At 38.6% G+C, this 27,978-nt stretch overlaps 3 protein-coding genes, 1 long non-coding RNA gene and 1 pseudogene across 4 annotated transcripts; 4 read left to right on the top strand and 1 right to left on the bottom strand.

The window, feature by feature from the left end:
• The first annotated feature begins 141 nt into the window (after positions 1 to 141).
• On the top strand, positions 142 to 5,187 carry LOC123472598 (annotated as a pseudogene).
• A 461-nt stretch (positions 5,188 to 5,648) lies between these two features.
• Positions 5,649 to 6,113, top strand: LOC123472665. The gene has a single exon (XM_045174556.1). It carries the CDS (start codon positions 5,649 to 5,651, stop codon positions 6,111 to 6,113), a length of 465 nt encoding a protein of 154 aa, XP_045030491.1.
• A 5,703-nt stretch (positions 6,114 to 11,816) lies between these two features.
• Positions 11,817 to 12,681, top strand: LOC116923869 (testis-specific gene A8 protein-like). The gene is made up of 3 exons (XM_032930438.1): positions 11,817 to 11,859; positions 11,922 to 12,416; positions 12,482 to 12,681. Exons 1-3 carry the CDS (start codon positions 11,817 to 11,819, stop codon positions 12,679 to 12,681), a joined length of 738 nt encoding a protein of 245 aa, XP_032786329.1.
• A 4,969-nt stretch (positions 12,682 to 17,650) lies between these two features.
• On the top strand, positions 17,651 to 18,232 carry LOC123472357. The gene is made up of 3 exons (XR_006646775.1): positions 17,651 to 17,819; positions 17,906 to 17,942; positions 18,004 to 18,232. It is a non-coding gene; the product is annotated as an uncharacterized LOC123472357 (long non-coding RNA).
• An 84-nt stretch (positions 18,233 to 18,316) lies between these two features.
• On the bottom strand, positions 18,317 to 19,059 carry LOC123472356. The gene is made up of 2 exons (XM_045173759.1): positions 18,845 to 19,059; positions 18,317 to 18,723 (listed from the first exon to the last, which is right to left on the bottom strand). Exons 1-2 carry the CDS (start codon positions 19,057 to 19,059, stop codon positions 18,381 to 18,383), a joined length of 558 nt encoding a protein of 185 aa, XP_045029694.1. The 3' UTR covers positions 18,317 to 18,380.
• Positions 19,060 to 27,978: the final 8,919 nt, after the last annotated feature.

The raw sequence follows: 27,978 nt of genomic DNA, 5'->3' as shown, positions 1-27,978 counted from the left end.
AGCCAGTTTACGACAAAAACGATATTGGCAGTGCCGAAATTGAAGTCGTATTACCAGATAGTCGCAGGATTTCAGAAGTTGTCATTGGCGTTAAGAAGAGAGCGCCGTATATTTTTTTTTACAGACTGCATTGTCCATATTATGTCGGTCCTTAACTGCAACAATTGCGTTAAGTACGTCAAAGATCAAAAAGTCCGTATGTACTACGGTGCATATTCGACAAAACCCAGCGCCGACTGTGAACAGGCTTTAAACGAGTCCCTGCGGTCTATAGAGAAGTATGGTGACAAAATGACTGAGCAACAAGAAAAGGCTGAAAATGCAGTTGCTGACTATCGGAGACAACTGGAAGAGAACGGTGGAATTGTGGATGGTGCGCTCCCCATGCCTCGGCGATCTGATTTTAGCGTAGGCTTGGGGAAACTTCTGTCTGGGGTCAGGGCGTCGACTAAGGGCGATACCATTTGTGGACCATTGGCTGCTTTTGTTCTACTAAGGAAGAGTAGGGTGTTTCATTTTTGACTTTAATTTTTGGATTTGAACGAACTTTGGTTTTGGGGTGTATAATAATACAAAAAAAAATCTCACCAAGTTTGAACGTTAAAATAAAATTTTTAGCCCCCCCCCCCATCGAAAAAACATGAAAAACGCGTGAAAAAACGTGATATTTAATTTTTTTTCACGAACCGCTCGTTTGATTGAAGGGAATTTGGGATATGTTTGAGATGTATATTAAACGAGCGGTTCGTGAAAAATAATTAAATATCACGTTTTTTCACGCGTTTTTCATGTTTTTTCGATGGGGGGGGGGGCTTAAATAAAAGGGGGGGCTCATATAAAAGACCTTCACCATCAATCGTGGTTTCCCATTCCATTTGTTATGTTAAAACCTTGTCGTAATTTGGCTTTCCGTGCTTTTTGCACTGCAACATTTCAAGAAAATTGTTTCTATTCAGAAGAAGTCATGGGTCATACCACTTCAGCAACTTCAAAAGATCGTACTCACATAGTTGCGTGATTGGCGGTGAAATAGGACAGAAACAAAATAGGACCGGAGAAATAAGACTGGGAATTTTCAGTCCTATTTCTCCTGTAGAAATAGGACTGGGCGAAATAGGACTGCTTTTTTAACACATTTTGAACAGTCCTATTTCTCCTTTGACCAGTCCTACTTCTCCTTGAATATAAGGCTATTCCGCTTGCCTTTATCTTACATTTTTAAGGACAATGAGCCTCCAAACCGGTAGGCGAAATGTGGGGAAAATTGTAGTAGAAGAGCTTTGGCTTTATATGCCTACGCCCTTGAAAATGACCGTTGACAAAATGGCAACGCTTACTTCGCTTGCATGCTAAGAATTCCTTATCCTATTTAACTTTTTATTGCAGAATATTAACCGTCATTTTTTACTGAATACAGTTCATTTAACAAATAATTAAATATAATAAATCTAAATGTTGTTTAACTTTTTCTATTGTAAATTTTTCGTACATCTTGCAACACAGAGGGGGTTGCGGGGGATCATTCGTATCTTGGAATCTCAGCCCCTTTGCTGAATCATCCCCCTCCCTAGAAGGGTGAGGACCACATTCATCATAGTCCCTCTATGATGCAAGTCGTAAGAAGAATAAATAATAACCAAAGTAAAATCGCAACTCACATTTATGAAATGATTAATTTTTTTATAAATGAACTATATATTGTAAAAAATTTCGGTTAAAGTACTAAAAAAAATATTTTTTTATCATAAAGAGTTCTTAAGCTGCAAGTGAATTAAGCGCTGAAATTTTGTCAACGGTAATTTTCAAGGACTGAAGGATATAAGCCAACCCGCTTGTCTCGAAAATTTCCCCTCCCATCTTGCCTACCGGTTTGGAGGCTCATTATCCAGAAATATGATAGAGTAGGAATAAGAAAATAGGCCTAACCCTAAGGAGAAATAGGACTGGCAAAAGGAGAAATAGGATTTCTTTAAAGATTTTTAAAAATCAGTCCTATTTCTCCCAGTCCTATTTTTCCTGTAGAAATAGGACTGTAAATTTTCAGTCCTATTTCTCCAGTCCTATTTCGTTTCGGTCCTTTTTCACCGGCTACCAGTTGCGTGCATGTGAAAGCACAAGGATTTCAAACCACTATGAAAGAAATTGGTAAATATACTAAACACACGAAATGATGCTTTTAAGTTTTAATATCGTGCCACGCCACTCTTTCTCATGTCCATTCATGTGATTGTGACATGTCTATGTTATTTCTTGAAATTTAAAGGTCAATAAAACACAATAACAGAACACAAGCAAAAACAGTTGAGTATCGTCATTTTAAACCAAAGTCAGGCCAATCCGTACACTACGAGTTGTCAACCTCCCGTGTATTTCCCACCCTTAGTAATTTGGGTTCGTAACTCATCCAACAACGGTTTTCCTACGTTTGTCAGTCATAATAAGGGGTGACTTAGAGCTTCACTCGTCTACACTTTAGCAGTTAACGTCTGTGAGAGTCGATTTATACACGTTCTCAAAAACGCTCCAGTCGTCCCAACGTCAATATACCTAAATCATGGCTAATATTTTGCAACCTCTTACTTTACTTTAGGGTCATTCCATCCCAACTCGAATTTTTCCGTCGCGAAAAAAATAGAAATGTCAGATTTTTTTTACAGTGTGTTCTTTATGCATCAATCATGCACTGTGTAAAATATCAGATTTTTAGTTTCAATAGGAAGCCGTGATATTGGAATCAATTTTTCCGGTTTTGCATTAAATTTGCATGCGGAAATAGCGATTTTTCCCGTTTTTCGACCGTTTCTACTAACGGAAACAAAAAACAAAAGACATGAAAAAATCGGAAATAATTCAGGCTTTCTGAATCTTTTTTTAAAAATTAAATTATGTCTTATTAAGTGACCCTAATGCTAGTTTCTAATTTTTAATTTCAAATGCCTTCAGACAAATTCTCGTTGGCTGTAGAGACTTGAAATTTTTATAGTTAATAGATATCAATAACGTTTATCGTCATAAAAAATTTCATCGTCCACCAAACTGGCGTGAATTAGTTATGATTAATTTAAAATGGAAATTCAGCCCTATCTTTTTACACGGGGAAGGACTGTCAGGTCGGAGAAATCAATCATCATAGAAGCCCCAACCCCCCCATGGGATTAATTAGGCTGGGGAAAAGTTTGACAACAAATTTCGCGGTAGAAAGAAACTGAAAATTCCAAGAGCTTGTTAGTTAACTCTTACATCAAGGTTATTTTAGAAATGATTCAGTCTGTGAAGTATTTTGATTTAGTTCAATCGTTTATTTGTCCACAACAGTTCATAGTTTTTGCTCATAGTTTTGGCATCATGGAAAACCATGTGATAAAGTGTTGTGTTGGTGAATAAACGAATAGTGACTGTTTCAAGCAAAGTTATGTTAAGTCTAATCACAAAAAAGTAATCGAATTAACTGAGTTGCACATAGAAGACCAGCGAATCATCAAGTTGCGAGTTGGAAGTGAACATATTAACACTATTTGTTTGCACCATCAATGCGTGTTTTTTACTTATTTCGAAAGTACAGTATTAAAGACAAATTTTTGTTGCGATCCATTCCAAAGACACAAAAATAAAGTGGTTGGTGATAAACTAATTAGTCTTCATCTCAGTGATTCCGTTTATGCGGCAACAAACACTCTGCGTTTGATTCCTGGTTATAAAATTTGTAAGCGATGTTTTGAATTCATGGATTCCAATATTTTGAAACCGTCTAATCAGGAATCCCCAGCGAAAAGTTGTATGGATTCAAGTGAACCATTATATTTCAACAGCCCAGAAGTCAAAGTTTACACTCCAAGGAGAATTATTAGTGCTCTTTCTAACGCGTCAATAATCAGTCCAATTGCTGAGTTAGATCGGAGTAATTCGGAACGCCGACTGAGAATCTGTAGTGATGTCCTTGATAAAGTGAAGCGAAATGTCCTTGAAACGGAAGATTTGTCGCTATTCAACGCAAATGATTACAAGGAGTTACTAGATGCTGTACGAGTAAAGGTAATTCATTTAAGTTCACTTGAAATTTATATATACTAACAATTATTTCCCCAAATAAGATAAATTTATCAAAGAATGGAAGCGAGCGCCTATCTTTGTTGACCTTGGCTACACACAGCTGGACACACGAACAAACAAGTGATTTTTTTTGGCGTTTCAAAATACTCCGCCACTCAAGCCGCTGATTTGAAAATAAGGATCGGTATTTTAGCGCAAGCTCCCAAAAAGAGGAGTTTGAGTGATGGTAAAAATTTAGTTACGTCAAATCAAATTGATTTTGAAAATTATTGTTTAATTATTCAATAGAGGAAAAGGCGCGAATTATAGATTTTTATACATCCGATGAATATAGTCGCCAGTTACCGGGAATGAAAAATGTGAAAAGCGTCAAGCAGCTAAATGGAAAACGAATGAAAATTCAAAAGCGACTTTTGCTTGTCAACATAAAAGAACTCTACGCCGAGTACAAGAAAAAGTATAGCTCCACTAGTGCAGTGTGCAAGCTTTCCGCCTTCTTTGAAAATAGACCAGCCTATTTCATCAATGTTGGTGCTAGTGGCACACACTCTGTTTGTGTGTGTTTGTACCATCAGAACGTCAAACTTATGCTGGTCGCCCTCGGATTCATGAATGAAATACACTATTTGATGGATCAATTAGTGTGCTCTGTTTATACCAAGGTACAGCACATCATATAATTTTAATAAACTAGAATCCTGTTTAAATATCATTGAACTTACTTTGCAATTAATTTACTAAATTTTTAGGAGTGCATGATGACTCGTTGCCCTTCCTGCCCTGGAGCGGATTCTCTTGAAAAATTTCTCGAAAAATCCATCAACGATGAAACAGAGGATGTGATAACCTACAAAAAGTGGGCGCAAACCGACGGAACAAAACTTGAAACTGTACAGTCATCCAAAGATGAGTTCATATATTCCCTAGTCATTGCCGTCGGCAATTTAACTACTCATCATTACGTCGCCCGAAATCAGAGCGCACATTTTGTGAAATGTAAAGAGGAGATTGATAACGAGACTTGCGTATTGGTTAGCGACTTTTCAGAAAACTTTTCGTTCATAATCCAAGATTCGATTCAAGGTTACTATTGGGCTAACGATCAGGCCACTCTTTTACCCTTTCTGGGATATATGAAACTACAAGACGGAACTGACGTTAGTGTCAGTATGGCCGTTATAAGTAATCACTTGACGCATGATACTCTCTCGGTCCATTCCTTTTTGAAACCAGTTCTACAGCATTTAAAACAACTTAATCCGTCATTGAAAAATATCAAATATTTTACTGATGGCTCGGGCGCACAGTTTAGAAACAAAAAGAATTTTGCCAACTTATGCGCGCACAATCTAGATTTTAATGGCCTTGATGCTGAGTGGCATTTCTTTGCTTCCTGTCACGGGAAAAGTGCTTGCGATGGTATTGGAGGAACATTGAAAAGGTTAGCGCGACTGGCAAGTCTTCAGCGCAACGTTAACAGTCAAATAACAACGCCGCAACATCTTTTCCAATGGGCTTCAGATAACGTCACTAGTATCAAGTGTTTTTATGTTAACTCAGAATTAGTCCGTTTAAACGAGCAATCGATAGAAAAAAGAATGAATGAAGCTATCGCTGTAAAAGGAACACGTTCCTTTCACTATTTCGTACCAATCAACTCTTTTCAAATCAAAGCATCTCAACTCTCAGGACCTGATTCTGACTTTAAAGTATTTGATGTTCTTCCTGTTCCGAATGCTGAATTTGATTTTGATTCTTGTCAAGTGGACGATTTTGTGGCATGTATTTATGAATCTGATGGTTGCTGGTATGTTTCGCGAATTACCAATATTGATGTAGTTAGCAAAGAATTTGAAGTTGAATTTTTTTCGCCTAACGGTCACACTGGTTTCGTTAAAGGCTACAAAACGACCAAAGATTCATCATGGATAAGAAACGAAAATATGTTGCCCAAAGTCATTTCCCTTAAAAAGACCACTTTTCGTGGTAGACTGTTTAAACTTGATAAAAATGAATATGATATTATTGAAAATAAATTTTCAAGCCGTATGGCTGATGGATGAAAATGAGTCGTCAATTTTTTTCTTTCATTTACTATTATAAACAAAAAATTTAACCGTATAATAAATGTGATTATACACACTTTTGAGTTTATCTCTAATTACGTCCCCAGCTCCCTCCCCTCCGTCCCTCTCCCTAGCCCTATTCCCCAGCCTAATTTATCCCATGGGGGGTTGCGGCTTCTATGATGATTGATTTCTCCGACCTAACAGTCCTTCCCCGTGTAAAAAGATAGGGCTGAATTTCCATTTTAAATTAATAATAACTAATTCACGCCGGTCTGGCGGACGATGAAATTTTTTATGACTATAAAAGTTATTGATATCTATTAACTATAAAAATTTCAAGTCTCTACAGCCAACGAGATTTTGTCTGAAGGCATTTGAAATTAAAAATTAAAAACTAGCATTAGGGTATTTTAATAAAACATAATTTTATTTTTTAAAAAAAGATTCAGAAAGCCTGAATTATTTCCGATTTTTTCATGTCTTTTGTTTTTTGTTTTCGTTAGTAGAAACGGTCGAAAAACGGGGAAAATCGCTATTTCCGCATGCAAATTTAATGCAAAACCGGAAACTTTGATTTCAATATCACGACTTCCTATTGAAACTAAAAATCTGATATTTTACACAGTGCATGATTGATGCATAAAGAACACACTGTAAAAAAACCAGACATTTCTATTTTTTTCCGCGACGGAAAAATTCGAGTTGGGATGGAATGTCCCTTTACAGCCATTTCAATTCCATTCGTGCCAAAACCGAATGGTGATCGGCTTCTTTGCGGGAAGATGTTGCTGCAGCGGTTTTAGACGCCATAGATGTGTCATTGCCCCAATGCTGGGTTGGCATGAAATCGGTTCTGACGGGTGAAGCTGGAGTTTGGATGATGTAAGTGGAACGGATATGCTTCATGAGACATTGGAACATTTTATCATAAGTCAAGGGGGAAAATCCTTGGATTGGAATCCAGCTGGGGAAAACGTATGTTACCTCATCAGCTTGCCATGTCACTGGAACTGATTGTCTACTGAAACACTTGCATTGTTACTTATCCATTAGAGGTAATATGTACACCCGAGTCCATTAATATGTGCCCCCTCGGAATGGCGGGAAAACTTTAGCACCGCTGTAAATTTCGAAGACGGATAGTATTTTGCAGCGGCATGAATAATAGCTGTTTTCCGGTATTCTTGGTCCCCGAAAATTAGGTAAAAATATGGTTTTCGAAGCAACCAGAGGTTGGGGAAGGGGATAGAAAAACAAAAACAAAAAAACGAAAACTGATGAAAAACAAAAGAATTTTATTTCAATATAATAGAAAAAGTATAGCTTGTCATAAGGCTTCTGTTTTTTTCTTATTTGTTAATATCTTGTCCATCCACCTTCAGCATCAATAACCTTCTGAAGACGTTCTGGCATACTTTCAATTAAATGTTGAAGAATGTTCTCGTTATCAGCAAGTTTTTCCCATTCATTGCGCACTAATTCAAATAACAAATTAGCGTTGTTGGCATCACGCGCGTGATACGGCAACCCGTCTCCGGTTCTAGATTTCGTTAATTTGCAGACGAGATAACCCCAAATATTTTCAATCGGGTTCATATCTGCACCTTTCGTCGGCCAATCTAGGGCAATGAGCTGTGGATGCAAAGCTAGCCATTCTCTAGTATGACGTGCATTGTGAATTGCCGAACTAAATGCAAAAATATTAGTATAGTAAAATGACATAAAGTAGTAGCGTATTACTTGTCTTGGACGAAAACAACGGGGTCTACACCTGGAAACTCCGCCAGCACGTAGGGTAATAAAGTTTGTTCTAATACGCTCGTCACGTATTGAGCTGAAGTTAAATTGTTGGTAACGCGATAAAGTGGCGTTATTCCACCCAACCACATCCCACCCCAAACGCTTACCGTTGTTCTGCCGCTTCTTTTAATCGAATAAATATTTTTCCGATCGAATCTTTCGTTGGCTGATCGGCGAACCCTGAGTTGTCCGTGCGCGGCCGATGACCATGACTTTTCATCCGTGAAAACTACCCATCGCCAAAATTCTAATGGGTAATGAACGTATCGCCTTGCGAAATGTAAGCGTGCTGCTCGATGTTCTTCGGTTAGAATGTCCTTAACTGCAGCAATACGTGAATTCATCCCACAGTTGTTCAGCCGCCTCGTAATGGAATTCTTTGATAAATGATCAAGTCTGACATGTGCCGCAATATCCCGAGAATTGCTGAAATTGTTAAGAACCGCTGCGGATAAAAAAAATCGTCAAAACTGATAAAATATAAGTTTAAATAACAAATTTCAAACCTGAACAAGCTAATAAAAAATCTTCGTTTTCCGTCGTATGTCTAGGCTGACCATTAACATTAAATTTAGGTTCTAAATTTTTTCTTTCTTCGTAACGATCAATCCAGCGGACAACCGATACCTTATGGATATTTAAATGTTTAGCGATTCTTTTCGCACTTCCAAAATTATTCCTGTATAGTCTTATTATTTCTATACGAATTGCTGGGGATAATCTATAACTGTCACGATGTAATTCGGGTAAAGGCCCGATAAATCGTCCAACGTGTTCTAATACCCTTGCCATTTCTAATACTGAACAAAAAAATTTTTTAACTAAACGACAGTTACTCCTTTTCATTTTTTTTTTTCGTTTTTTTTTGGTTTTTCTATCCCCTTCCCCAACCTCTGGTTGCTTCGAAAACCATATTTTTACCTAATTTTCGGGGACCAAGAATACCGGAACACAGCTATTATTCATGCCGCTGCAAAATACTATCCGTATTAATTTACAGCGGTGCTAAAGTTTTCCCGCCATTCCGAGGGGGCACATATTAATGGACTCGGGTGTACAGTATCCTGCACAAAAAGGTGAACACCGATTTGTTTTGAAAAAGCCATCTGTGGGTAGAAAATATTAATAGTTTACCTTTTTAAGGAAAGGTAGGGTGGTTTTGGCGCAAAATCATTATAAGGGGGGTTGAGTAATGTCAGTCCAGACACCTTTTTTTTTGCCCTAGGTATTAAATGTCTGGAAAAAGTGTAGACTGTATCATCGGTAGACTCCCCTACCCCCCGGCTAAGTAGAACAATTTTTGCAATACAAAATAGTCTTTCCATTACTCGTTATTTTCATTATGGGGTCGGGTAATCGGGTAGCATATGGAAACCCCAAATTATTCTTATCAGTATGCTAGCTATTTGTTAGTAAATTGTTAGTGGCTTATTGAATACGTTTCCGTCGGCGACGCGGAAGATCCGCTTTCTAGACTTGGATGAGATAACTGTTTAAACAGTGTAATCGTTACGAATTAAATAATCATTAGTCATATATAAATACTTTTTTAAAAATTTTAAATATTATATATCTCATCAAAATTTTATTTAATTATATTCTTTAGTTAGATTTGCTGTGAATACTACTAACGCAAACAAGCTATGAACGCGGAACTCCCGCGTCACTGACGGAAACGTATCCAATAAGCACTAATTGTACAGTACACTAATTGTTCAGAACATCCGGTGGAATAATTTCGCACTCGGGATGATACCACCTCTTACAATTAATGCAGCCCACTACCGTTCGAAACCTTTCAGGTATACCGCAGTTCTTGTCATCGAATGGCACTTCACTTAGCACTGGAACCGATTCGTCTTCCAAAAAATCCATCACATCAGAAAATGGGTTAGCAATTTTTTAACTAAGCCGTATAGGAAAGCACACTGCGAGGGTGAAACGTGGCTGATGACTAACCTTCAACGGTTTAATGGGGTTTGGGGTTCAGCAACTGACCTTGGAGACTACATCAGTTTAGCTGTGCTAAAGTGCTTGTTCAGTAGGTAGTAAATGGCATTCCATTTCTTTGAAGCTGAAGTTAAAATAATGAACAATTTTTCTCTCTTTATTTTATTCATTTTACCATTATTTGTTTAGTTATACATTATTTACATACGTATTTAAAATACATAAGCATTCGCCACTGTAGTGTTCTGCGAAGTAATTCCTCCAATCCGTTCCGCCATTTAGACCTAAAAAAAATTTCCATTCGGCCTTGATTCCGCCGTTTAGGTTCCGCCAATCCGCCATTCCGCTTCCGCCGTTTAGGAACACCCCCCGTGTTATACGGCCATCGCAAGTTGTTCGAACCTCAGTTGGAATCTCTGATCGAAAGAAAAATGGAAAAGAATCAGTGAAGTTCTACGATTTCAAAGAAACTGTAACTATTAGCAGAACTGGTTGGCCGTTCGAGACAAACTTGATATGAATTGGGTTTCCTGCTGTGACCATTGAACCTGATGGAATGCTATTGCTACACAATCTGCCGCTGCTTAAAACAGGGAGTCGACCGATTCTCCATTGCGCAACTGGTAGAAAGAAATTCATTAGACATGCAGTCAAACAAAGTCGACCGAGACAAAGAAACTTGATACGGGAATATATATCAGAGATATATATGAATGTTATCATAAGTCAAGCGGAAACCGGGGAAAACAATTATTTGGAAACTACACTGCAAACTTTACCTTTTCATTAGCACTAGCACTAGCACTAGCTGCTTAGCATCTGTGTGGACGCTTTCAGTTTTGTGAAAGTCAAGCAACGTTGCCAGATACATTTTTCCAGTTAGCATTTTTCTTACCTATCTTTGGCTTTGGGAGTTTGGGGTACTCTTTTACAAGGTCATTTTCAATTGAACTGTAACCATTACCCTGAAGATTGAGTGTTCCAGTTTGCAATGAGTCTTCGAAAACGTGTGCGTAGACGGACTGTTTCAGTACCATCACCAACTCCGTCACCACCATCATCACCACGACCATCATCACCACTATCACCACCAGCGTCACCGACGTCTTCTCACGAATACGACCAGAATGAATACGAATTGTTACGTATCATCGCAGAAAAGTAAGTTTAATTTCTTTTGTGGCATTATAATGGTGATAGTCGTAGGGAATACGCAAAATCTTTCCCTACGGTTTTGTTTTAAAGAAGTTGCAAACTAGGTTTCATCGGTGTATAGGACTACTTTATATGATTATATAACACTTAAACTTTATATTTAATGTAACTGCCGTGACGATGGAGCCAAGATGAAAAAAAAAATCACCTTTCTAAAACGAAAAAAAATGTTTAACTACGAATGAACCTTTACTTTATGAAAATAGCTTCAGACCACTTTTGGAGTCTGTTACTGTGTAAATTTGTCTGTTCTTTGTTGCACGGCCGTTTATGGGTGAAGAAAGGCACAGAAAAAGAATGGTTTCTTCGACAAAAACGAAAGAGATGTTATGTAACAGATTGACATAGTGAGACCGCGCGTCTTGAGTTTGATGTTGAGATAAGAGGCACCATTATTACATTTATTTTTACACTTATTACATTTATATATATATATATATTCCAATAGATTTTACTATAATCACGCCAACGAACGTACACACGAATATTTCGTGAAGTTTGTTGGGTACCCTTCGGATTCAAATTGTTGGATCTATGCAAAGGATCTGTATGGCACCCGTCTTTATCGAGGTTTCGAAAAACGAAAAAAGAAAAAAGAAAAAGATTTGAAGTAAGTAAATTTTTAGAAATAACAAAAATTATATCTCGTTTTACCTTCTTGCATGATAATATATTTATTTTTTTTCCTGCAGGGCAAAACGTAAGCGCCAAGCAGCAGCGTGTGTCGGAGACATGTCGTCTCGTCCATCGATATCCAGGGAAACCGACACTGCAGGTTATTTTGAAACTTTAAGTTATTTCTACCTTTTTTTTTTTAATTTATATTATTATCTATAGCCGGTCCAGCTTCTCCAGTCATGGTCGACATAGCAAACTCACCTGCTATGGCTGCCGGCCCATCTGCTGAAGCTATGGTTGCTGGTCCAGCCTCTCCACCTATGGCTACCAACCCTTTGGCTGAAGCTATGGCTGCCGGCCCATCTGCTGAAGCTTTGGCTGCCGACCCAGCATCTCCACCTATAGCTGCCGATTCATCTGCTGAAGGTATGGCTGCTGGCCCAGCATCTCCACTTATGGCTGCCGGCCCGGCATCTCCACCTATGGCTGCCGGCCCAGCCTCTCCTTCTAGTGCTGCCGGCCCATCTGCTGAACCTATGGCTGGTGGCCCACCCGCTCCAGCTATTACTGCTGGCACAGCCTCACCACCTATGGCTGCTGGCCCTGCCTCTCTAGCTATGGCTGCTGGCCTACCCACATCTACTATGGCTGCCGGCCCGGCTCCAAAACCAAAACGGATGAAGACTGAAGCCCAAAAGTTACAGTCTCGGAGATGTAATTTAGCAAGTATTATTAGTTTTTTCTTATATATAATTTTCTCTAATTAATTTATTTTTTAGTGCAAAAGATATGGCCATTTGGCAAAAAGCTGCCCTTGGGGACCACGACCAAATCCACAACGATGGCAACAACAACAGCCATGGCAAGACCAACAGCCATTGCAACACCAACAACAGCCATGGCAGCAGCCACAACCATGGCAATAGCCACAGCCATGGCAGCAGCCACAGCCATGGCAGCAGTAAAACGAGGAATGTAGTCCAGATAAATAATGGTAAGACAAGTTCATTAAAAAAGGTAAAAGTACTAACCAAATTACGAAATACTTATCAAAATAACAGAAAAAAGGACAACATTTTTGAAAAATTTCTTTTCAACATTTTGTATTTAAATATATTATATTACCCTTAAGGTAAACCAAGGTTGGGGTAAACCCTGCCTTAATTGAACCGAACCCCCGGGGAGATTACCCGGGGCGTGGCTAAGAGAAGCCGGAAAAGGATGGAAGGTTTCGGAGAAGTTTTTACGTGAGCGATTAACCGTTAATTCGGATTTGTGGGTAGCCTCTTCGCCCTCCAATGATATCATAGAACTTGAGGACCCCCACGTCCCCTTTCCGGACAGCGCACTCACAACCTTTGCTGCTGATCACAGTAGGGGCATGGCCCCCTACGGGCTTATCACAAGTCAAAGGGAAACGGGGTCACAGAAAAAAAGAGAGCCCAGATATGCAATTCAATTTTTAAAAAATATATAAATACTATAATGTGGAAGGAAATAAATGAATCTTGAAATTGCCGGTCGTCCTTCTAAACACTATCATTTTTTGATCTTTTGTCTCAACCAGAAACTTTTTCCAATCAAATATCATTTTTCATCTAGGTTGAAAACAAAAACAAAACGAACACATATCAATGTAAAACAATCCTTGAAGCAAATTAAGAAACTTGTCTTACATAAATTCTATGCTGGGCACATTTCTAAGTTAAAGTTTCTAACTAAACGGCAGATCCAATAAACATAGACGGTCGATAACAGATCCTGAAAGAACTTCCTGGAGGTAAAAAAAAAAGTGTTCAGTTAAAAATTCTGAATAACGGTCTGTAACAAATACCTTCCATGGGAATTTTTTTGTATAACGTCAACTAAAGGCTTCGCGAAGATCTATGTCTTGAATACAAAAATAGGTTACAATAGAGGCAATTCACATCGCGGTTTCGCGTGTCAATTGTTTCGATGTCCGCCATTTTCTCTGGTTGTTTATGTCATGTTTTGCGTTGTCTGTATTGGCTGAAAGTGTTATTTCCCAATACAAAGTGGATTTTGTGAATCAGTGTTTAATTTTTTTTAATTTTTTTTTGTGTCAGTTAATTTTTACGTATCTTGGTTAGTATGTGTAGCAATTTCTGTTTCCAGATCACATTTCTTGAATTTTTAAAAAAATCTTTTCTTATTCAATGGTTATGGCTGTAACAGTGTAACTAATTAAGCAGCTGTAAGCTTCAATACCTTCTGTAAAGGGATCATGTATTTAACCATTCTTCCCTTTACGGAATAATTAAATTAAAAGCGGTTTAAATAAATAAAAAGGAGACGGCTGATCCACAATGCAAATGTATTGGCTACTAAGTCTAAGCTACAGACATAAATAAATAGAGGTGTGACATACCAGTTGGAACAGTTGGGTAGCGTGAGCGGAAAATATTTCCTTCACAAGTCAACTTAACTGAGCTTTACCGATACTGTTAAGTCACTAGAGAATAGATTAAGATTGAGCTGAAGAGTAACGAAGAAGAACTGGAAAACGACTGACTATGAGAGGAAAAGTCACGGTCTTTTATATGGAAAAGATGCGGCCGTGACCCGAATAAAGAAAACCATAGGGAAAGAAGGCTCCGTGCAAAAGCCACCCCCGACTGGAGTTGACAGTTCTGTCAACTCACTTAAGTCGAATTTTAGGGAGGTTAAGGGGTACCCATCCGCTCGGATGAGTCACGGAGGGGTGAGAAGAATTATAGTTTAAAGTTGTAAGATTTACGGTAGAAAGCGTGAATTTGAAGTATAAATTAGTATTTAATAGTCCTGTGTTAAAGCCACCCCCGAACTGTGGTGACAGTTCGGACAGGTCACTTAACTAGGATTTAAGTGAATAATTAGTAAAAATATTTCTAAACCTACGGTTATTTATGCATTGGGATCTTAATCTAAAAAAAGGTGGAATGTCTTGGCGCGTGCGGTGCAGGTGTATGAATATTCTAGACGTGGGAACAGGTAGGAAGATGTTTCGGAAGTTTTGTGGCTAGACGAGGGTGCTTCCGTGTTAGTCGGCTGATGTAAGAGCTTCGGGCGATGCAGGTGTCTTTTGGGGAGTCGATGGGAAAAAGGTCTATTCTGTTGCTGCTTGCAGTCTTATGGTAGGTTCAAGTGGAGGCTGTGTGACGAGGGATGTGGGGGAGATAAAGTGAAGAAGCCATGCTTGCAGAATGGGAATTCTGTTACATGACTCCCGGGCCCGTAAGATTACGTCCCGTAATCGGTCTAGTCAAACTTGAGTTTGCAGTAGAGGAGGTAGATATTGTTTCATGTCGATTGGTTCTGAAATGTCCATCACTTCTCGACGTCGGTTTCTTCTATGGGTGGTTTTGTTGAGATTTTTAAGTGTGCAGCAACAGCTCCATATCATCTTGAATACGCCAAACCAACGGAGGATTTTGAAGGCGATGGTGCTGATGATTGCTAGTCCAATGAAGAACATGATGATCTTGAATGTTTCCCACCAGCTCATATAGCTGGTTATTCCTGTTTTTTCTTCAGCTGTAACAATGATATTTCTCATTGCTGTTGATGAATTGATGCCTGTTTTCATGCTTTGTTCGGCCATTGCTGCTGCGAGATCTGCTATGATGTTCATGTGGCTTGTTGTTATACCATCGTAGGCAGGATTAGCCTGTGGTTCATAGTCGTGTGTATTATCGTCGTCGTAGCGGAAGGAAGTAGGCAGATCCCGTTCTGGTTGTAAAAGGGTTGCTTCGGCTTTCTTCCAAGTATTGTTACGATAGACATGATGTCTTCCATTAAAGTTTACGTAATGGTCTCTCCAGTAGCATGGACTGTATGGGGCAAGTTCCCAGCCGTTTGTTGCGATGGTGAAGTTTTTGAATCGAGGTTGAGGTCCACAGCTTGTCGTTTCGGTAGTGAATGTTATTCTAATGGCTCTGCATTGCTTCAACAATACAGTTTCTCCTTGTGCTTGAAGATTCATGCATTCGGGAAGCTGTAAGATGCTGGCTGCTAGCCATCCGTCGTATTGAGCAGCTGAAGTTGCAAGAGCTCTTTTAGTCCGTACCAATTCGCATTGAGTGTTCCTCACGATTCTTAGAATATCATTTTCTTGTTCAGTCAGTTTGTCGCGTACAAACTGTACGTGTGCGGCCAAACCGACTTGAGTGTTGAGTATTTGTTCCAGGGCAGTTACTGTGTTATTTTTGCTGGTGTTTGATAGAGTTGTCGTTTCTCGTTGAGGAAGTTCGTAGTCGGATTCTTCGCTGTCGTCGTCGAGGTGGGGGATTGAGATGAACAAGTGCTCGTCTCCTATAACTGTGAAAGATTCGTTTTTGTGGCGACAGGCAGTTGTGAGGCATCTGCCTTCTGGTTTAATATGGAATGCCAATTGCTGTTTTTCGTCTTCGAGGCGAAAAGTTCCTGGAGTCGATGTTTTGATGAGAGCGCCTTCTCCGCTGCTGACGAGTCTTGGAGTGTTGTCGAACGCGGTGGCTACTGTAATATCCCAAATGATCGTGAGATGATTGTGGGTGTGAACTCCGTCTGAAACATTTGCTTTTCCGAGAGGTGTTTCGATGATGTCATCGGCTCCTTGTCGAATGAGTCTAGTTTCTTCCATCATGCAATTAATTACATAAGGGGAGACGGTTGAGAACCAGCTTCCAATTGTGGGTGGATCTGGTGTGTGGGTCCATTTATCGTCAGTTAAATTCATTTGAATGTCGTTGCATCGTTTTGTCTTAGCCATAATTGTGCATTCAGTTAATGATGTTTCTAAAGCAACTGTTTCTGGAACTATAATTTGTTGACCGAAGAAATCCGTTGTGATGTGATTGATTTTCATCCATCTTCCGCAGATTGATGCTTGGAATTTAATTCCAGCTCTTCTGTTTGTCCATAACATGTATTCGACTTCTTTTTGCGTCGGTTTCAGTAATGACGGGCAATTCTCGTCATTTGTTCGTAAATGTTCTTTTGCTGATGGATTATCGCAGTTGCAGATTATAGTCTCGAATGCCAATGCAGTGATGCATAATATTGTTGTTAGCATGAAGTACAGCAACATTTTCTGAAGATAAACTTGAATAAGTTTGATGTTGCCGACTACATGATTGTATATGTTCGATGAAATACTATCCGTCATAAGAAATTTCTAGGAAGACGGATTTGATGGGAGGTATATAAAAAAAATAAGTTAGAAGGAAGGATACAATGTAGGGATGGAAGGTAATTTACATTTTCAGAAAATTTAAAGTGATTTTTTTTTTTTTTTTTTTTTCTTTTCTTGTTTTGTTAATTTTTTTGTTTTGTTTAGTTTTATTTTTGTCTTGTTTTGTTTGTTTTTAGTTTTTTTTTTTTTTTTTTTTTTTTGTGTGTTGTGTTTTTGTTTTGTTTTGATATACAATTTCTCGGAGGAGTGTGGAAAAATGACAGAAAGTGAAAGGGAAATAGTGTACATAAAGAGGTTGAATCGACCGCTAGGTGTCGTGGATGTGTAGTTTGAATGGAAAAATGCAGAAATATATGGGGACTTTTTTTTTATTATTATTTTTTTTTTTTTTTTTGAATATCGCTTTACTACGCTTGATTTAATAAATATGAGTAAAACTTGGTTAGGGAAAAAACATTTTATGAATGATGAAGGAGAGAATAGTGGAGTTTGTACATATAGTGAAGTTGTGTAGAGTGTGGGTTTTTAAATGACCGCTAGATGGGGTATGCGTGGTGTTTTTGGAAGAAAAAATAGGGACATACTTATTTTATTAAATTTCGTTATTTTACTTTTATGTATGCTTTTTCTGAAGGATAAATATTTTTTTTTTTCTTTTTTTGAATAATATAATTTGGGAATAATTTTATGTATTTAATTGGAAAAATATATATTTATTAGAAGAGAATGGAGAATGAAAAATTGATTGGGCAACGTTGGAGCTGTCAACGTCTGCTTTTGTTTGGCTTCTAGTCGCCATGTTTGTGCTGGTAGTCGAAGTTTATTAGGGAGTTGGGATAGGTAAGTTTGTATATGTGTTCCTTGCTGAGATTTCTTATATTTATAGTTTTTCAGTTATTTGTGGAGATTGAGGGTGTGTGTGTTCAAGGAGTATATCCAAAACGGTGAGTTCATTTGGTTTACTGTTATGTATTTCTTTGTTTGTGCATTTAAATTGTTTGTTTTTTTGTTGTTTATTTTTTACTTTCAGATTTTGTGTTTTTACGTTTGAATAGGGAGTATAAAAGGTATTTTGGTTTTGAATGTTTTTACATTTGGTTTAATATGAAATTGCTTTATTTGTTTTAGTAGGTTTCAGCAGTTTACCGCTAGATGGCAGTTACTGTTTTTTCTATTATCTTATTCAAGTAGAAAGGGAAAGTAAAGTTTTTCCCTTATAGTTTCTACAGGTTTGTTTATATTTACATATACATATACATATTGTTGTATGTTGTTATTGTTATATTTTATTTGTTTTATTTTATGTTATTTTTATTCCATTTTATTTTATTTTATTTATTTATCTTTTTCTTTTACTTTTTCCATTTAATTATGTATTTTTTTTTTGTTTGTTTGTTTTATAGAGTGAATTAATAAATAATAACTTCAGAATGTCAAAAATTATATTTGATTTTAAGGTCGAAAAGAACAAGACAAAAAAATTATGGGGAAAAAAAATAATGCTCCTACTGCTGGAACAATTGCAAGCACAGGCTTACGATGCCCAGGAGTAGGCCCATTCCAATGCCGAATGACTTTAAGGTGTCATTTTTTTCTTGGTTTTCGAACCAACGCTGACAAACAAGTTTCCTATTTAGGTCTGATGCCGTATCCCAGTCGTTTGGTTCCGTCGTGGAACCGAAACGGCTAGGTAAGGGAAAAAATTTCCCTTTGGCATATCTGATGATTTCGCCTTTCTTTTCTTCTAGGATTTCGTCTTCTTTTTTCGATTTAGCCAAAGCTTCCTCGTAAGCTTTGGCTACTTCTTCTTTCTCGGCGATGGCCTGTTTCTCCTGCTTTTCTTTTAGGCTACGCTCACCCCAAAGGAACAAAAACGAATGTTTTTTTTTTTTTTTTTGTTAGGGGAGAAAAATAAATAAAACAAATGAATAAATAAATAAAAATAATAAGGACGATCTAGTTTACTTACTCCCTACAGGCTGCTATATACACCGGGTCATCAGGATCTAGATCCTGATAACGCGGGTCTCCGAACGAGATGAGCTGCCAGGGGGTTTCCTGACGCGAATACGGTCTTACTAGAGATTCTTCGTAGTAGGAGTCCCAATCAGTGTTCCAATAAGAACCTATCTGATTGAGCTCCTCACTCGAGATTGACTCTTCGTCGAAAAAGTTGTTTTCCATTTTAGGAACAGAAAAATAGACTGGCTCTTTTTTCGAGTGCTTGTTGCTTATATAGCCCTAGCTTTCCCTGGATTAGGCCACGTGTTGGTGGGCCTAAAAAAAAATAGCGTGGCTTGGGTTTTCATAATCATAAGATCTTCCTTTTTTCTAATTTTTATTACTTTAGTTTTATTTAGTTTTGTTTCTAAAAATTTTTTTTTTTTTTTTTTTTTTTTTGTTTGCAAGAACATGTACGCGAGAACCAAGGGCTATAAATATTTACAGACTCTATTATTCCTCTATTAGCCTTTGAGGTTTCCTTACAATCCTTTTACTGCGTTCTTGTTGGACGGTAAAAGTGGGATCAGTTGTTACGATAGTAGGGTCAGGCTGGGAAGTTAGAAGAGTTATTTCTAAAGTGTCATTTTCTGTGTTGTCTTCGTTTAGACGTTCTGTGGCGATTGTATCGTCATTTGCCTGTTGCAGATCGCTATCTGTCTTTGAGAGTTGAGAAGTTTCCATATTACCCTCCGCTAGAGGTCTATTATCTCTGTTTTCTAGAGTTGTGTCACTCTCGAGATCTACCTCGTGCAAAAGATTTTCTTGTTCTTTTTCGATGTCTGGGCAAAATTCGTCTCGCCATATCATGCTGTCGAACATGGGACGGAGTCGGTTGACATGGACTCGTCTTGGCATGAAAGAGTTATCGGCGATGTCGACTGTTTTATTATCGTACAGTTTTATTACTCTGTATGGGCCTTTAAATTTCGAGACGAATTTTCTGCTTTCTCCTTGTGGAAGAACTTTGATATCTATCAATACTCTATCCCCTACTTTATATTCGTGCAATACTGCTCTTTTGTTATATTGCTCCCTTTGTTTTTCTCTTGCCTTTCGATTTTCTTCGCGAGCGACTTGAAAGCCTATTCTAAGTCGTTCTAGCATAAGGGTTGTATAATCTGTGGGAGAGTGTGTGGAAAGTGGTACAGCATCGAGAAAATTGTGGATAGGGAGGTTGGGATCACGTCCATACAAAAGAAAAAATGGCGTTTCTAATGTTGATGAATGAACGGAATTACGATATGCAAAGCATACGTCTCCCATCATTTGTTCCCAATTTTCATGCTGTCCATCTTTTAATTCTTTTCTGAGCATTGTTGTTAACGTACGATTGAATCTTTCGGTTTGTCCGTTGCTAGCGGGATTATACGCTGTCGTTAACCGTTGATTAATTTCTAACGTTTTACATAAGTGGCGAAAAATTGCCGATGTAAAATTCGTTCCTCTATCGGACACTATCGCTTTTGGTAGACCGTGCCTTTGTACTATTAATTTCATGAAACAATCAGCTGTTGTGACAGCTGTTTGATCAGGGAGAGCTGCTATTTCTGTCCATTTCGAAAAATAATCAGTAATGACCATAATATATTTATTTCCATTTGTTGACGGTGGTGTGAAAGGACCCATAAAATCCATTCCCACCACGTCAAATGGTGCTTTGCTAGCTCATGAGGGTGTAAGAAAGCGCGTAAAGTAGACTTTGTATTGGCTAAACAAGCCTCACACACTCTACAATACTCTTTGATGTCGGCCCTCATAGATGGCCAATAATAATTGTTTTTAACTTTAAGGTACGTTCTTTGATAGGCAAGATGGCCTGATAAAGGTTCATCGTGAAGTTCTTTCAATACTAATGGACGAAGGAAAAGAGGCAAGACTACCTGAAATTTTACTTCGTTTCTCTTTTTTGTTTTGGTGGAAAAATCTTTACGGTATAGCACACCGTCGATTACTTGATAAAATTCAATTTCTTTAACCCAAACAGGATTATTAACTTGATGTTCCTCAGTTAATTCGCCGTTATCTAAGTAATTTCTAATGTGTATGCAAAGAGGATCTTCTGCTTGTTTTAGACAGATCTCTTTTTGTTTGCCTTTTTCCTGAATGACCGCGACTTTTATTCGAGATAAACAGTCTGCGTTTTGATGTACTCGTCCTGGTTTGTATTGTATTCTATAGTTGGTACTTGCTAGTTGTATTGCCCACCGACCAAGTCTCCCATTATTATCTTTTTGATTTTGTAGCCATTGAAGAGGACTATGGTCACTGATGACCAGAAAAGGTTCGTCAAGCAGGTAGTGGCGGAAAGATTTTATCGCAAAGATCACTGCGAGGGCTTCTTTTTCTACAGTAGCGTAATTTAATTCTGGTTTTCTGAGTTGTCTACTGGCATATGCAATGACTACTTCATTACCGTCTTGAATTTGAGATAATATCGCTCCAATTCCATAATTACATGCGTCAGTAAAAAGTAAAAATTGCTTACTAAAATCGGGATATGCCAGAATAGGCTTAGTTGTAAGGCATGTTCGGAGGGTCTCAAAAGCTACCTGATCTTCGTCAGTCCAAACGAAAGGTTCTTTTAAAGCTAATTTATGAGTTTTCTTTGTTAGTGGCTGGGCAATCGAACCAAATCCTTTAATAAAACGTCTATAGTATCCTGCTAGTCCCAAAAAAGATCTGATGTCGTCAGCTGACTTAGGAACTGGATAATTAAGAATCTTATCAATTTTTTCGGGATCGGGTGCGATCCCTTCTTTAGAAATGATATGGCCTAAATAATTTACTGAATGTTTAATAAACTGGCATTTTATGAGTTTAAGTTTAAGGTTAGCGATTTTTAAAAGGTTGAATACTTCGCGTATGTCTTCTAAATGGGCTTCGAATGTGTCTGAAAAAATTATGACATCATCCAAATAAACTAATGCTTTCTTTCCTAAGACGTCTCTTAGAACGTAATTCATTGTTCTTTGAAATGTTGCCGGAGCGTTACACAATCCAAAAGCCATTCTTTTAAATTGGTATAAATTATTTTCTACGATAAATGCCGTTTTTTCTTTAGCTGAATCTTCTAGTTCTATCTGCCAGTAGCCAGATGCTAGGTCAAGAGTCGTAAAAAACTTTTTTCCGTGTAGTTGGTCGAGAGTGGTATCAATTCTTGGTAAAGGGAATGAATCTTTTACAGTGACGCTGTTTAATTTACGATAGTCTACGCAAAATCGTAAACTTCCGTCTTTCTTTTCTACGAGTACAACAGGTGCCGCCCAGGGAGAGGTAGATAACTCGGCGATGTCTTTATCCAACATCTCCTTAATTTGTCGTCTTAACTCTTCCTGATGCTTCCTTGCTGCTCGATAGGGTCTAAGTCTGATAGGGCCTCTTCCTTGGGTGTCTATACTATGCTTAATTAAACCGGTATATCCTAATTGAGAATCTGTTGTAGCGAAAATGTCTTTGAAATCGTTTAATAATTTAATTAAAGGTTTTTTATATTGAAATTCTACGTTAGAAATGTAAGTGTCGATTTCCGCTTGTTCTTCATTTGGCATTGTGTCATTTTCATCTTTTACGTCAATTTTTCCAATTAACTGACAAGCTGTTTCGACATTGCCCAATAAAATTCCACGCGGTAAATTAATGAGTTTACTTGAAATATTACGAATCAGCAAATTGTATTCCCCTTTATCATTTGTCTCGCCTAAAAATTGATCTACTGTAATTCCCTCCGGTAGCTCTTTGCTAGGAGTAAACAGAAACGGAAAGCCAGGAAGCAATTGATATTGTGACCTACTCATTCTGGCTCTAATGACCGTGCAAGTCAATGGGAACGTCGTCACCTTTTTGACTGAGGTCATTAAATTATTGCTTGAATACAGAGGTGCTCTTCCTGCTTTGTCTCTCGCCAAAAAAATAGTCTTAGTTCGCCCACATAGTACGAACTCATGTTTAAAAGCAGCGTCAACGCCTAAAATGCATGCTTCAGAAATTCCGCTTGTAATAATAAATTCTTGTTCAAGTATATATTCTCCATATTGGACAGGTAGCTTTACCTTCCCTAGGGTCTGTAATTTTCTATTCTGTACGTCAAATAAATCTGTGTCGGTCTCAGCACTGGCCAGTTGCATTTCCGACGGTAATAATCTATAAACTTTTTCGTGTAAAAGGCTTCTTGCAGCGCCTGTATCAAACAGCGCATCAAATTGAATCTTATCGATAAAAAGGGAAATACGGGGTGCTGAACTATTTTGAATAATTGTAATGTGAGAAATCTGCCGGGTTTTTCCATAAAAAGAGGTTTGCCTACCAACTGACCCAAAGCTGCAGTTGGTACCTAAAGTTTTCCCTGTCCATGAGATGGACCAGGAATATTAGGCTTTTGCTGCATTTGTCTATGGATGCATTCATTCGCTCTATGTCCTATCTGCTGACAAGAATAGCATTTGAGGGGTTGTCGCATATCTGTATTTTGTTCTCGATTGTTTCTACAATCCCTTTTTACGTGGCCTTTCATGCCACAAGCATGACAGGTAGTCAGATCTGACCGTGGGGAATATTGAGATGTGAAGAAGGGTCGGGATGGAGGGTTATTAATCTGGTACCTGGTTGGAGGGTTGCTCACAAACTGGGGAGGTGGAGTATTGTAATTTTGTGGAGTATTGTAATTTTGTCTGTTTTGATTGTAACCGTTGCTTGTTTGGTATGAATTTGCTTGTCTAATATTACTATTATTGGAAAATCTGGTTCTGTTACGATCACTGTCTTCTATCAATCGAGTCACTGCTTTTTCCAATCTTTCTACCTGGTCTGCGCTAGCAGGTCTCTGGGGGTTTCCATCTTTTTCAGGGACCTTTTGGGGATACCTGGTACCTGTCGCGAGGGCATTTATGGTTTCAGGTAGTTTCTCTATTGCTTTTAAAATCTCAATACTGGTGGAGTTGTTCTCTACTGCGTTAATAAATTCTCTTTTGTCTTTTTCTTCTTTTTCTCCATCCAGACGTAGAGCGTATTTATTGGTTTCAGCAACTAAGGCTTCGTATGTAGTGAAAGGTTTGTAGCGGACTTTGTTTCTAAGAGTTTTGTCTAACCCTTGAAGAAATTTTTGTCGCAGCATTTGGAGTCGTGTTGTTTCGTCGGTTTTTGTGTCATCTTCCCCCTTGGGGTATCCATGTTCAAAAATATTTTTGAGTCGGAAACCATAATCAAGAATAGCTTCGCCTGGATGTCGTTTTACTTCTTCAAGTTGGGTTTGGAAAAAGTCTTGATTTTCGTTTCCATGGAAACGTTCTTGTAGCAGCCGTTTTACTTCTTTATAATCTTGAGTGACGCTTTCTAGGATATTTTGTAGGATATCATGAGCAGAGCCGGCCATTTTGGTCACCAACATATTCATTTTTTCTTTTTCGTTCCAGTTTGACATAGCAACAATATTTTCGAATAGTTTAATCCAGCGGTCAAAACGAGTTGATGGTCCTCCCGTAAAATTTTGCAGTTGGATGAGCATAGTTTGTGCGCGTTGTCCTTTTTGTAATTCTTGCAGATCTCCTATCGGAATGACATTTGTCACCAATGAATACTGAAGTGGATCCATTTTTATTGTTTGTTTTCTGTGGAATTGCTTGTTGTTTTCTGTTGGCGTCGATTGCGTGACGGGTGGCGCTGGCTGCTTTGTTTTGATTGAAGTTGCGTTAAATCTCCGCGTGGTGGTGTATGTGGCGTTGTGTGGAATTTGCTGGCTGTCTCGTTTATCTGTAGTTGGTTTTGATTTGTCTCCGCCAGAGGGTGGTTGTGTGTATGCCTGCTGTGCTGTGAGAATGGGGCTGAGGCTTTCGCAGCTGCTTTGACTTGTACTGTGTTGTCGGATGATAACGTTGTCGTTAAGGTGCGCTGGTCTTCTCGTTTGATGAGGACTTTTAGCTGCTGTGCCGTGAATTGTACCGTGTTCAGTATTGCTTCCGGAAGATCCGCTAGGTTTTCCAGGTGTGAGAGGAGATTTAAAACTAGTTGGTGGGTTAGGTCTGGAACGGCTGCAAGGTTGACTAGGCGCCGTAGTAGGGATGGGAGTTGAAGAAAATCGTTGATGAATGTCGTTGAGTGAGTTGTGCAAATTTTTTCTACGAGGCCCAAGGATAGGTGACGGAGAATGCCGTGAGGGATTGGATGCTGTTTCTTCCTGCTGCTCTGCGTCTTCGTTGGAGTCAGCGTTTTGATGAAGTGAGTGTAACGATTGGCTTCGTTCAAAAATTTGAGGGTCGCTGTCTGATTTTTTAATGTATGTTCCGTGTAGTCCGTCAAGCGATCGACAAAGATTTTGATAATTGTTGCTGACAACGGCCGTAAGGGGCGTGTGTGGTCTAACGGTTGATTTAGAAGGGAGTGAATTTCGTCTAGCAAGGGCAATAGGTTGGGCAATGGTTTTAACGGTTTCGGGTTTGATAGTTGGGGATAATTGCTGATTGATTTTAATTGCGCAATCAGATAATTTTGTTCGTGAACCGGTAAAATTTGCTTGGATTGTAAGGCTTTCTTGAGTGCAAATAGGGCTAGCCGTAAATGTTCTACAGGTAATGGGGAATGCGGTTGGTAATTGACAGGGTGGGTTAATGACGGCGCGTGCTTCACATATATCTGTAGTATCGACGTGTTGATGTTCATTTAATGAGCTAAGCAAAGTGCTGTCAAAATTAAAGTTGCTAGAATTAGGCGAGGGTAAAGGTTCCTGAATTTCAACTTTATTTATTTCAGTGGCTGTCGGCTGAATTGTAAAGGTTATCTTATGGTCATTAACTACAGGTAGGGAGGAGGGGAGTTGTGGAGAGGAGCCCTGTAATAAAGCGCGTGGCGGTTTTTCACTGTCACTTTCAAAATCTGAAGTAGATGGGGACTGCCGAAGCCAGTCAATAGTGCGAGCAAGAAGTGAAGGACTATTACTAATAGATGTCTTAATATCTTGCCACTTAAAAGATTTTGGTTTCCTAATAGTTTTAGAATTTTTTAACCCAAGCTGTAATAACTTAACTGTTTTAAGGCTAACAGTTGAACGAGTGGGTCTCTTTTGGTGAAGAGATGGTTCAGATAAATCAAGGTTTACTTTAGAGACAGGTACAGAGGTAAGATTATCAAAGGTGGGCAAAAAAGGTTCAGATCCGTGACGGACAGTACTCTTTATTGGTTTACTAAAAATTTTAGGCTTAGCACCCGTGTACAATGACATTGTGGATAAGTTCAAATACCGCTGCCACCAGATGTAAAGGGATCATGTATTTAACCATTCTTCCCTTTACGGAATAATTAAATTAAAAGCGGTTTAAATAAATAAAAAGGAGACGGCTGATCCACAATGCAAATGTATTGGCTACTAAGTCTAAGCTACAGACATAAATAAATAGAGGTGTGACATACCAGTTGGAACAGTTGGGTAGCGTGAGCGGAAAATATTCCCTTCACAAGTCAACTTAACTGAGCTTTACCGATACTGTTAAGTCACTAGAGAATAGATTAAGAATGAGCTGAAGAGTAACGAAGAAGAACTGGAAAACGACTGACTATGAGAGGAAAAGTCACGGTCTTTTATATGGAAAAGATGCGGCCGTGACCCGAATAAAGAAAACCATAGGGAAAGAAGGCTCCGTGCAAAAGCCACCCCCGACTGGAGTTGACAGTTCTGTCAACTCACTTAAGTCGAATTTTAGGGAGGTTAAGGGGTACCCATCCGCTCGGATGAGTCACGGAGGGGTGAGAAGAATTATAGTTTAAAGTTGTAAGATTTACGGTAGAAAGCGTGAATTTGAAGTATAAATTAGTATTTAATAGTCCTGTGTTAAAGCCACCCCCGAACTGTGGTGACAGTTCGGACAGGTCACTTAACTAGGATTTAAGTGAATAATTAGTAAAAATATTTCTAAACCTACGGTTATTTATGCATTGGGATCTTAATCTAAAAAAAGGTGGAATGTCTTGGCGCGTGCGGTGCAGGTGTATGAATATTCTAGACGTGGGAACAGGTAGGAAGATGTTTCGGAAGTTTTGTGGCTAGACGAGGGTGCTTCCGTGTTAGTCGGCTGATGTAAGAGCTTCGGGCGATGCAGGTGTCTTTTGGGGAGTCGATGGGAAAAAGGTCTATTCTGTTGCTGCTTGCAGTCTTATGGTAGGTTCAAGTGGAGGCTGTGTGACGAGGGATGTGGGGGAGATAAAGTGAAGAAGCCATGCTTGCAGAATGGGAATTCTGTTACACTTCTATGCTAGTATGAGTATGACCCAATCAGAAGAAAAAAGAGGCTAGGCCTACACCATCTGGCGGTCACTCCTGCTACCGCAATACGGAACGCCAAATTACCCTCTATTTTGCAACTTGGTCTCCACGAGACGGTCTCGAAGGGTCGAGACCGTCACCGCTACATCCCAGTGGGACTATTCCGGCCCTCTGATTGGCTCTCTCCTTCTCCTCACCCTAAAGCCCCTCCACCCCTTCTGCTTGTGGTGTGTGGTGTGTGTGGGGCGTGTGTGGAGTTTTTCGTCGGGCTGTCGCCTTCATTTGTTTATTTTTCGTGTGTTTATTTATACTATTTTTGTTTACTTTTATTGTTTGTAATTTATTCTAATACACTATTTATACCTTTATTAAATCGCTTTTCAATTTATAAAACAAGAATGAATTAAACATCGGTATGTTTCAATTAGATTTATTGTGAATTATCACCCATCGGCAACTGGGTTGGTGCGGGCCGTAGAACAACGGTTTCAAAACCCGATTTTGGGAGAATCGGGAAAAGTAAAAAAGTTTTAACAATTATAGGAATCGAAATATCTTGATAAGATCTATCCATTTCTGAAAAAATATTGCTTAAAAATTACTTATTGGAAGAGTAAACCGATTTGCCATTTTACAGGTAGGTCGGTGCGGTTAAGCGGGTATCCTTTCGTCGATTCTAGGATGTAGATGTAGCTATATATTAAATAAATCATGTTTTTTTTTAATGCAACACTTATTTGGTATGTCAAGGCCCTTCTCACTAGAAATAAAGTCAGTAAATAAAAGTAAGAGTCTTTTTACCTTAAAAGCTATACATTTTCTTATAGCTCAATCATATTAGAAATGCAATT

This window comes from Daphnia magna, linkage group LG5 (genome assembly GCF_020631705.1).
Source record: "Daphnia magna isolate NIES linkage group LG5, ASM2063170v1.1, whole genome shotgun sequence".
Lineage (NCBI taxonomy): Eukaryota > Metazoa > Arthropoda > Branchiopoda > Diplostraca > Daphniidae > Daphnia > Daphnia magna.
This window is presented reverse-complemented; position numbering and strand designations above follow the sequence as displayed.

What these genes read in the sequence shown, in the direction of transcription:
- LOC123472665 (XM_045174556.1), top strand. Translation starts at nt 5,649, where the DNA reads ATGAATGAAGCTATCGCTGTAAAAGGAACACGTTCCTTTCACTATTTC.
- LOC123472356 (XM_045173759.1), bottom strand. Translation starts at nt 19,059, where the DNA reads ATGGAAAACAACTTTTTCGACGAAGAGTCAATCTCGAGTGAGGAGCTC. An exon ending in TATATAGCAGCCTGTAGGGA is followed by an intron (nt 18,724 to 18,844) that starts GTAAGTAAACTA and finishes GGGTGAGCGTAG; the next exon opens with CCTAAAAGAAAAGCAGGAGA.
- LOC116923869 (XM_032930438.1), top strand. Translation starts at nt 11,817, where the DNA reads ATGTCGTCTCGTCCATCGATATCCAGGGAAACCGACACTGCAG. An exon ending in CAGGGAAACCGACACTGCAG is followed by an intron (nt 11,860 to 11,921) that starts GTTATTTTGAAA and finishes TATTATCTATAG; the next exon opens with CCGGTCCAGCTTCTCCAGTC. An exon ending in AAAGTTACAGTCTCGGAGAT is followed by an intron (nt 12,417 to 12,481) that starts GTAATTTAGCAA and finishes TTTATTTTTTAG; the next exon opens with TGCAAAAGATATGGCCATTT.